Source organism: Embiotoca jacksoni, unplaced genomic scaffold (genome assembly GCF_022577435.1).
Source record: "Embiotoca jacksoni isolate LCO1_2020_lvr unplaced genomic scaffold, fEmbJac1.0.p SCAF_9, whole genome shotgun sequence".
Lineage (NCBI taxonomy): Eukaryota > Metazoa > Chordata > Actinopteri > Embiotocidae > Embiotoca > Embiotoca jacksoni.
Genome location: NW_027185447.1, coordinates 11,946,954 through 11,957,624, shown reverse-complemented (window position 1 = coordinate 11,957,624; position 10,671 = coordinate 11,946,954). Strand labels below are relative to the sequence as shown.

The following is a 10,671-nucleotide window of genomic DNA, read 5'->3' as shown; positions in this document are numbered from 1 at the left end:
CATTTTTTGTTTGTTTGTTTGTTCTTGTCTAATAGATTTTCATGTTGAATTTACTGACAGTATGAAAAGGGTTTATATAAAGAGCTGAGCCAACACTCAGTTCAAACACAAACAAATGATTTGCAAGTTTTATCAAGAAGCGCTCCATTTCTAATGTTTGATGCAATTTTATTCTGCCAGAAATAACAATGTCGCGGGTCAGCGAGAGCGCCTCGAAAGTTAGAGAACGGTTCTGACATTTTGGGAAATATGCTTCTTTGCTTTTTGCTTAGATTGGTATTATGTTTGTACATTTGAATATGGAGTTGCAATCAGCAGCCAGTTGGCCGAGGACAAAGACGGGAAACGGGGCAGAAACGGCTCGGCTCTTTCCAAAGGCAGCAAAAAAAAAAAAAATCCACCCGTCTGCACCGCCGGAGCTCACTGACTAATACATGACGTCCTGTTTGTTTAAACTGTAAAAACAGGAGTATTAAAACTCCGTTATGTGGTTTTACACGGTTCACGTGACCTCCTAAAATCACAATGATATTTTTCACTCTTTGTTTATTGAGCCGATTGTGGCAATTAGTGGAAACGTGTTGCCTTTGGACCCAGCTAAGTTCGTGCTGCTGAAAGCTGGTAGTCTGCTTCATATTAACTGGTGGTAGCCAAAGTGGCCAAAGCGGTAGCCGGCTTCTCAACTAGAGTTTGGCAACATAGCGAAAAGACATATTTTCAATATTCAATTTGAAACGTTTCTTTGGTGTTGTACCTTTTTAAAGTGCCTTAAGAGTCCTTTTTTTGTTGTTGTTGTTGTTGCTTTGTGAAAAATGCACCTGTTGAAATTTTACAAATTGTCTGTTATATTTTTGTTGTTGTTGTTGTTGTTGTTGTTGGTTTGTTTCTTTTGTTTTGTCATTATATGTATGTTTTCTTGCATGAACTGAGAAATTGGGAGACAAAGAAAGACCGGAACGTAATACGCCGCGCCCCGGATCAGCCCGGATCCGCATTTTACGCAGATATAATTACAACTCTCGGGGGCGACGGCAAACGGCCTCGTCGCAAGCCGGCTCGCGGCAGCCGAACGGCGGCGGCTGGATACCGCACCAAAAGCCTGCGATGCGCTCCGTCGGCGTCACATTTTTTTGCCCTGCGGGGGGGGCGGGGGGGGGGGGGGGGGGGGGGAACGAACGAACGTGCCCTCGGTTTTAGCCGCCGAATACCAAAACCGGTCGGCGAGGGGGTCGGGAAAGGTCATGGGTTTTTTGGCTCGAATGAGTGACTTTGCATCGCGGAAGTTACTTAATATAAGTTAAATACGGTACATGATGAAAGTAGCTTATCCACGTTTCTAAAAAAAAAAACAAAAAAAAGAAAACCCGCATGGTACCCTCCTGGTCCTCTGGATGCGCCCTCTTCAACGTATTAATGGGTTTTGTCGCAAACAGGCTTTAAATCTTCTCAAATGCCTTTTGAAAGACGGGAGAAAATACAAATCACCCGAAACGTCCCCGCCGCGGGGCACGGACGGTCGGCAACTGTAGAAATCCCCCCCCCCCCCCCCCCCCCCCACGGCCCTCCAAAATAAACCGCAGTGGACCTGTTTTTTTTTTTTTTTTTGAATTAATTTGCCTCGAGGAGTAACGATGTCGGTATTTCTTTGAATGTATTTGTTTTGGGAGAAATGCGCGAGTGGCGTATAATTAGAAGCATTCCCTGTCGCTCAGTTTGTACATAGAATAAATAACGAAATATACAGACAACTCTGTAAGTGGTGTTTGTTTTTTGTTTTCTTCCCCCACCCCTCCCCCTCCCCCCCCCCCCTCCTCCCCATCAACATCTGATTTTAAAGTTATTTAAAAAATTTCCCCTCGGGGATTAATAAAGTAAATACCTACCTACCTTATTCGGTGGGCTGACGAAAAGTACATTCATGCAAATGTGTCGTTTGCTCTTTACAAGTTTTACCGCCTTAGGCACCGAGGCTTTCATCGCTGCGGAGTTTCTGCGGTGTGCACGCACGCCGTCGTATGACTAAGAGAGCAACTATGAGAAGAAAAAAAAAAAAAAGAAATCTTTTCAGCTTTTCTAAGTTGGGTGTGAGGGTCTAACCGGATCCGGTTTGGTGAGATTTTAAGAACCCTGCTGCGGGATCTGAATGCGTTTGTTTTTTTTTTGTTTTTTTTTTGCAGAAAGCAAGATTTTCATACAATACTTGAACAAACGAGTATAAAATTCATGTTCGTAACGTTCACAAAATTACTTTTGCACGATTTGCAACCTTAACTTCCTGTTCCCCGCGCGCCGAAGCTGACGGTTTTTCATGGAGCAGAAAGTTCTTCTGTGACTGAATAAATCACAAGCTTTTTTTTTTTTGGTTTTGTTTTCTTGTCCTCCGGAGGACCGAGCGCAAAGTGATTTGCGACACCTGTCTTTCGGTGACTCTTGCCCGCTGATCGTCGATGCGTCGCAAACCAGCGTGAACCAGCGTTATTCTGCGGGGGGGGGATGTCATTTTTGATCGCGTCGTGACAAAATGACCCGTGAGACTGGATTGAGTGTTTAGCTTTGCGTCTGCACCTCTTGATTAAAAATAGGGATGTTGTCAGATGAATTCACGTTGAGAAAGACTTCAATATGCTTGAAATGTTGGAAAGCAGCCAAAATGGGAACTGATTTTTTTTTTTTTTTTTTTTTTTTTTTATTATTCAAAAGGATTTTCCCACCTGGCTTAGGTGTTATAACAATGAGTCATTCTCTTTCAACTTTGTGAGTGCGGGTGGGCGTGTAGCCGTGAAGCCGTTGGATATCGGGTGGATGTCTGGGCCTTTGCCCAAGGAGCATCATGTCAGCCCCGGTCATGTCGCAGCCTGTCTCTCGGGAGAGGGATGTCTCGTCCTGTCTTTGCTTCAGGCTTTCTGTATTCAGGTTTGAATGTACAAGAGTCTTTTTTTTTTTTTTAATTACTGTCACTGTCAGTAAATGAACTCACACTCGAGGGTCTAAAAAAAAGAAGAAGCAAAAAGCGAGTGATTGAACTCGGATGGTTTTATTTACACACATAAAAGCCCTTACTGTCGTCCCAAAGAATGGGAATAGGAGGAAAACAACAGAGGGAGACGGAGCTGGAAAACTGGATGCAATTGGGAGCGTAAGCGGTGGTCTTGAGGAAATAGTTGGGACTTGGGTGTGGCGGGACAGCCGGGGGCTTGGCTTGAGTCGATAGCTCGCGGGACGGGGCTGATGTTCACGCTCTTTTCTCAGTAAGTCGGTGCCTATTTCCTCAGGCCTCTCTTGGTCCTCTTGGATCTGTGGAAAGTGAAGGGGCAGGCCGCGCGGCCAAAGAGAGTCAGGCACAACTTGTTAAGCATTGAGTGTTGAGATGCACATCGAGCTTGCACTTTGACATTCAAAGAAATAACGAGGCCAGCAGCGCATTGCGACATCCTCAGACGTTGAAGTGCTCGAGGGCTCTGGGTTTGTTCGTGGCGCATCGCAGGTTAAAAAAAAAATACCGTTTTAATTATTTATGCAAGTGGATTAATAAGCGTATGACATCCACCAAACCTGTCTGTGAGATGTCGGATAAGTTTGTTCATGTGCGCTCTCGCCCGCTAAAGCCTCAAAAACGGTCCTCCGCCGGCTCGGTTGTTTAACGTAAACCCGGTTTGAGCCGGTGGGAAGGCCCGCCGGAGTTCACCTTAAAACGACGGCGCAAAAAAACTGCACCGCACGGGTGCGTCTTTACCGACACCCCTTGTTGCACACCGTGCCACCCGTCCCGCTCACACCGGTGAGTGCCAGAATAGGGCCCTCGGTGTTCTCTGTGACGCGTGCAGCTTCACCTAACTACCGCACCCAGCTCTACAGCCGGCGGAGGCGGAGGGCTTAAGAGTAATCGTCGACTACTCATTTCAGCCTTAAAGAAGCGGCTGCTTTCTGGGGATACAGTGAAACTGAGGAGGGGCTGACAAAAAAAAAAATGCTATCCAGTCGAGTGGGGAACGTAGGATCTGGTGTTTCTGCGGCTGGATTCATAGCCCGCTGGCGGCTATTTTCAGACTGCAGACAAACTGGATTGGAAGTAAGACAGACGGTTTGCACTGGTATTTGCAAGTGAGCCGATCGGGCTTGGCAGACATCGCTGATAGCGATTTACGCCCGGCTACGTTTCACATGAACATGCACGTCATGTGTTTTCAGGGAATCGTAGATGAACTGGACTAATAAAACGATGATCAGCTGCACACACGGCAGATCTGAGATGGTTAAGTTGATTTCATTTATTTGGAGCCTGTTATCGTGCATCGTGACTTTACGAGCGAAGACGTCCGCGTTTACGCAGCCTGCATGAAACAACACGGTGATACACGAGGGGCGAAGGGTCTTAAGATGGGCTTTTTGTAATTCAACTTCTGAAAGTTGCGGTTTCAGCGGCCAGGTCACGTCATTAACATCCGTAACATCTGTAAGTGGAGTCGGATTCTCCGAACACGGCGGTTCTCTTTTCCTAAATCCTTCTGCATTCTCCTTCTCGTCGTTCCCTTGACCTCATGACGTTTTCCCATCGGGTCAAGGAATAGGAAAGGATTCAGGAGGTCATTTTTTTTTTTTTTGGAGTATCAGAACGCACACACAGCTGTAAAATCCAATTGGAATCGTCTTTCAAAACAACCTCCAAATATGGTTTGGATCCTGTTTGTAGAAATCACATTTCCTGTGTTTTTTTTTGCTGTCCAGAATGTTTAAAAAAAAAAAAAAATCCATCTAGATATGATTAAAAAAACAAAACATTTTTGGCTGGCAGTCTGAACAAGGCTTAAAAGTCAAGCAATCTGAATTTATGTTTCACCGATTTCAGCTATTCTACTATTTATGTTTCTTTTATTAATATCTGTCTTTTTTTTTTTCTTCATCTTTTTTATCTTTCAGTTCTTTCATTTATTCAGTCAGATAGAATACATTTTATTCCTTACGTTTTCTGATGGTCGCTCACTCGGTTCCTCAGCACGTTAATCTGGAACAAAGGAAACATGTTAACATGTGAAACAGTGCTACTATAATGAGGTCTAGTGGAACCCATGTGTTCCTCCTGTGATATGTTGTATAATGTTGGGCACACCTCATATTTCTGCCCGCCCAGCTGGTACTGCAGTTCGAACTTCTCTGCCTCCAGCTCGTACATCCACTCCCACAGCTCCTTAGCTTTCTCCCTGAGACGCAGACAGCAAAATTAGATTGTACAATTGTTTCCTGTGATGTTCAGTGATTATTTTTAATTCCTTAATGTGTACCGTGAAGACAAAAATGCACTGTGTTTACTGTGAGTATTTAGAATGACGTTCTATATCTCCACCTACTTCAGTCTTTCCTGACTTAAGTTGTCGATGTCTAAAGATTTGCGTCTTTCGTGCAGGATCTTCTTCTTCTTCTCTCTCTCTGTCTGCCTCTTACCGCTCCGTTTCTCTGTCTGTAAGAAATGGAAATAATTCACATTTTACTGTTTCAACTCCTGGAAATTCCCACCATAAATATTCTACTTACTCACCAACTTTTGCATGTAGCCTCCAAAGTGGAGGCTGGTCAGGGTTTTCTTCTTCTTTGCATCATCCTCTGCCTTCCTCTTGGCCTCCTCATCCTCCTTACGGGCTCTCTCGTCCTGGATGAGGGAGAAGACCAAGAGTGAAATGTGGTAGACCGTGTAGGGTTCATTAAAGCAGCTAGAACAGGATTTTACCTCGAGACGCTTCTGACGCTCTTTCTCTCGCTCACTGCGGATTCTGTGCTGCTCTGCTCGCTCAGAACGACGCTTATCCTGGAACAGCAGGTCATCACATCTGGTCATAACAGCGCTTACAGCCTATTGAAAATCAGTTTCCATTTGAGTGTTGTGCACTTACAATACGATCTTTGAGATTAATGATGTCTTCTTCTTCCTTCTTTCTGCTTTCAAAGTGAACCTCAATCAAAGTCTGAAGCTCCATCAGGTCCTTCTCCATCCTCTTGCGATGTATGTCCTACAGAAACAGAGATTATGTTCAACAAAGAGTATGAGATGCAATACACATATAGTACACAAGTTAAGTTAAAAGGAAACCTTGAGAATGTTAGGACTATACATGGCAAAAAGCAATGGAGACATACCTTATTTATTCCTACCCAAAATGTGATGTTTTAAAATTATATAATACACCGTGAGGCAAAGACCTGTGTGTCACTTACATCAAAATCCACCTTCTCTCCATCTGGGATCTTAGGAGGGATGAGGTTCGGCATGCTAAATGGCCTGAAGGAAAACAAACAGATCAGTTGGGAAACAACAGGGTGCAGTATTTTAAGATCAAGTAAGAAATGTGGGAAAAAAAAGAAAGAAGAAAAAAGTACTTATAAAGTAAGTAAAAGAGTATTGGTTTGTGTCTTTGTCTGTGCATGTTGTTAATTCTAAGAACTAGCTATTTGTATTGCTTTGATTGACTTTTTTTTGTTATTAAAGATAATAATTATCATGGAAACATATATAGACAGGAATGAGAATGTGATGAGGAAGTTTTGCCTGGCTCTGTTCAGAGGTAACCAAATCCACTGATCAGAAGCATTTAAAACATTGTATTTGTTACATTAGATTTGTTTCAATGTGTACAGTAACAGCAGTGTAAAAGTAGATATTCATATGTATTGTATTGTATTGATTATAAAACATTTGTACAGTATATTTATTGTACAAGATACAGCCAAAAGCTAAATTTCCATCTGCAGTCCCTTGATGGTTAGTCACTTTTTGGCTTCATTGACTAAACTAACAAAGTATCGGTTGCTAATTTTTTTTTTAGATTTGAGGTTCATGAAGAAGGATTTTGGACAGAGCAAAGCTGTCTGTTTCTTGTCTTCTTGTTATTAAGCTAAGTGAAGGTATGTGTTATTAGACTTAACTATCCAGACATGAGAGTGTTACCAGTCATTTCATCTTATACTTAAGAAAACAGATCATTTCCCAAATTCTTTTTATTCCGTAGAACTGTGTCCACAACAAAACTGTCAAAAAAATTTATGTGTATATGTGCGTGTGTGTGTGTGTGTGTGTGTGTGTGTGTGTGTGTGTGTGTGTGTGTGTGTGTGTGTGTGTGCGTGTGTGTGCGTGTGTGGGTGTGTGGGTGTTCATCCATGGGCGTTACTTACTTGAATTTTGGTTTGGCCTCCTCCTCTGTTGAAGGAGGAAATGAAAAGAAGAGAAGACAGAGATGAACTATGCCAGACCACACAGGCACAAACTCACCAAACCCACACCAAAACATTCCACAATCCTGCCAGGAATCCCCAGCAAGTCATGACAGTGGGATCTTTGTTTATGTATAAATGCCAGATGGAGATTTATTTCTTTGAGAAATCTTATTTGCTCCTAATTCTGGGTATGATTAAGGTGAAGGTTGAATACATCCAAGAACAATAGGATTGAAAATGTGCAAGTTGTGCCCACATTCACTTAGGAAAACAGTGTTACCTTCTCCCTCCTCTTCTTCACCTTCTCCATCTGAAATCCAAATAAAAGAGCTTGTGAGAGTCAAATTAAAGGGCGTGACCTGACAGGCCAAAGGATTTGGCAGAGCACTTTAACAGGACAGACACACCAAAATGGAGCGCAGAGAAAGTCAGATACTGTTGGCTTATCTGTGTTGGTGAGTGTCGGAAGTGAAGAGCTGCATCGTGTTATAAATACCCTGTGGAGAGGCGAGGGAGGTCACTGAAAAAAAATCTTAGAGTCAGTCTCCTGCTAAAGATGTCATGGCATCAGTGACCTCTGAATGACGCTCTACTAAACGTTATAAACAAATGTCAATAAAAAGCAGTTTTTCCATGGAGGAAGGGTGTGTTACATCATTGTGACAACGGTGGCACCAGGCTTTATGTATTTGTATGCATGCATCGTGAACGTGATAGCTCAAGAACGCCTTCGTGGTCGTTTCTTTTAATTCGTCACGAATGTTCACTTGAACTCAAAAATGAACTAGATAGAGTTTGGTGGTCAAAGGTCAAAGGTCAAAGGTCAGGTTTGCTCTGAACTCGTGTCTGTCCCATGCTCGTGAATGTGATATCCCACAAGGGAAGGCCTTGAGGGAATTTCTTCAAATCTGGCACAACTGTTCACTTGGACTCAAGAGTGCATTGATTACATTTTGTTAGTCAAAGGTCAAGGTCTACGTGACCTCACTGTAGTCCCATTCTTTTTTCTTTTTTTTTTAAGTAATCCCATAAAATAAGTTATGGAGTTAGAGTGAAAATCATAGTATTACTCTTGCCCATATCAACTGTCAATATTACTGAGGGTTTTCTCTCGACTGTACTTCCTGTTTGTCCACAGAAGTCAGAATCGATGCGATCTCCATGCGTGACCCGGAGGACCCTGTTCCTGCTGGATGAGGTGTCCAGGAAGAGAGGCCTCTCAGAGAAGGAGCAGCTGCCACAGTCCTGACAGGTCAGTTCATCACTCACAATCAGTTTTTTTTATGCGTCTGTGCCGATGAGAGTTGTCGTTGGGATCGTTATGTTTTCGGGTTGTCCATCCGTCCAAACGTACGTCCTATTGTTGTGAACGCAGTATCTAAAAAAAAAACAGCTTAAGGAATTTTTAAATGTGCTTATTCTGTGGCACTGTTGCACAAAAATTCACTTGGGTTCCAGGATGAACTGATTAGATTTTAGTGGGCAAAGTGAGTCACAGTGACCTTTGACCTTACATTTGTGGCCATAATTAATTATTACACAACAAAAAATTCTAATAGGACAAAATGATGAAGTGGTGACATTTTTTTTTACACAAAATGTCAAAGGTTAATCTCCCTTTGACATGATAATGTTTTCCCAAACTACTCTTCTGGCCAATATTCAATGTTGTAAATCAGGAACAGAAGGAGAGATTGTGACCATATTTCACATTTGGTGAGATACCGAATTGGTGACAGTAATCTCATGTGTTTTATGTGATTGTAAAGATCTTCTGAGCTTTCACGTTGACAAAGCGTGGAGCAAACAGTGTTTTAGAATTTGTTATTTGCAGCACCATCCACATTTGAAACATAATCTACGGTCATGCCTAGAATCTAGCGTGGTGTTTCCAGAACCAAATTCACTGTGAAACATTCATTAAGGAGCAGTTTTCAGTCACTGCATCCTTCTGGGCATAGACAAGGGTTTGTTTTGAAGCTATTGGAGCAGCCTTTAACCAAAGAGCATTGACCACCATATGCGCCAAAACTCTACCACCGCTGCAACTATCCATCCATCCATTATCTCTACCCGCTTCATCCTGAACAGGGTCATGAGGGCGCCGGAGCCTATCCCAGCTCACTTTGGGTGAAGGCAGGGTTCACCCTGGACAGGGCGCCGCTGTAATTTCATTTAGAAAAAAAAAACGCTTGACTTCATTAGTCATCCACTGAGCCACTGACACTGGTTGCTTATTGGTTCACCCTTCAGATTGGCTGAGCAAAGGTTAATCCTATTAGGATTTCCAGACTATAATCACAGCAAAGAAAACTGAAATTGGACAGAAGTGGATTTGAGCTGCAATTTACCTGTTTGCTGGAGGCATACAACCACGAGCCGGTAATTCTTGTTTTCAAATGACTTTAACAAGACTAGACTGCAGCCACACTTGTGCCCGTGTGAGACTGTATGTAACCGTACGGGTGCCGTGGGCTAAATGCTGATGTCAACATAGTAACTAAGTGACAATGTTAACATACTAATGTTATGTTTAACATACATAATGTTTTCCATGTTTATAGTTTAGAGTGTTAGCGTGCTAACATTTGCTAGTTAGCAGTATACATCAAGTACAACTGAGGTTGAAAGGAATATCATCATTTTGTTGTTGTAAAATGTTGGACAAATTCAAATTGGTATATCGTCCAATATTAGTGAACCAGTTCAGCTAAATGAAAGTCAGGATTCATTGTCTGTGCAAATTTTCATGGAAATGAATCAGTCTGGACCGCAGTGGTCCTGCCTGGCGACAGACCCGGACCGCCATCCCATGCGGCCAACATGGCTAAAAACCACTCTGATGATAAACTGAGCTTGCAGTGGAAATGGTACGTTCACATGTTTTGGCAAGTAACTTTCTCTTGGGCATTGTGTTTGTGACACATCAGGTGTCAGTTCACAGCTGCCTCACAGGGCGTTTGCCGATTTTGACAGCATAAATGAGGTGGAAAGATAATACTAATTCTGACCCAACATCTCTCCCTTTTCATTTTTATGGCAACAAAATAGAGAGAGACAGAGAGAAAGAGAGAGACGCCCAAACAATGCATGCATACTTATTCTGACTAATAAACGAGAGCCTGAGGGCTGGGAGGCCAGGGAATTAATCTCAACCAGTCGCTGTGTCTAGTGTGACTAATAACACATGTGCATTAGAACTTCAAGTATCTGCAGACTGTCACATACCAAAGTGAAATGTGAATGAGATAGCAGATCATCTTCCCGTATGTCTGTGACTGTTGGTTACGGGTGGAATATATGACTCATCACCACCATGTTGGCGACAGAGGCCCAGCTCTACCCCAGGACGTTGTCCTGCTGGGTAATCTCTGATAAGATACCTGACAAGCACTCAGAAACAGCCGTACAACAATAATGCATCTTTTAGAAGCGCTCACCTTGTTCTTCGTTCCCTTCCTCCTCGTC

The 10,671-nt window shown here is 42.9% G+C and overlaps 1 protein-coding gene across 2 annotated transcripts; it reads right to left on the bottom strand.

The window, feature by feature from the left end:
- Window positions 1-2,994: 2,994 nt before the first annotated feature.
- Window positions 2,995-10,671, bottom strand: tnnt2a (troponin T type 2a (cardiac)). Of its 2 annotated transcripts, none has more exons than XM_069141359.1 (11): window positions 10,644-10,671; window positions 7,484-7,513; window positions 7,162-7,186; window positions 6,208-6,271; window positions 5,886-6,002; window positions 5,723-5,800; window positions 5,534-5,644; window positions 5,346-5,455; window positions 5,108-5,198; window positions 4,962-5,002; window positions 2,995-3,294 (listed from the first exon to the last, which is right to left on the bottom strand). In XM_069141359.1, exons 4-11 carry the CDS (start codon window positions 6,259-6,261, stop codon window positions 3,261-3,263), a joined length of 636 nt encoding a protein of 211 aa, XP_068997460.1. In that variant the 5' UTR covers window positions 6,262-6,271; window positions 7,162-7,186; window positions 7,484-7,513; window positions 10,644-10,671; the 3' UTR covers window positions 2,995-3,260. The 2 variants fall into 2 exon arrangements, with proteins under 2 accessions (XP_068997460.1, XP_068997461.1); XM_069141360.1 differs by lacking the exon at window positions 10,644-10,671 and adding an exon at window positions 8,473-8,551.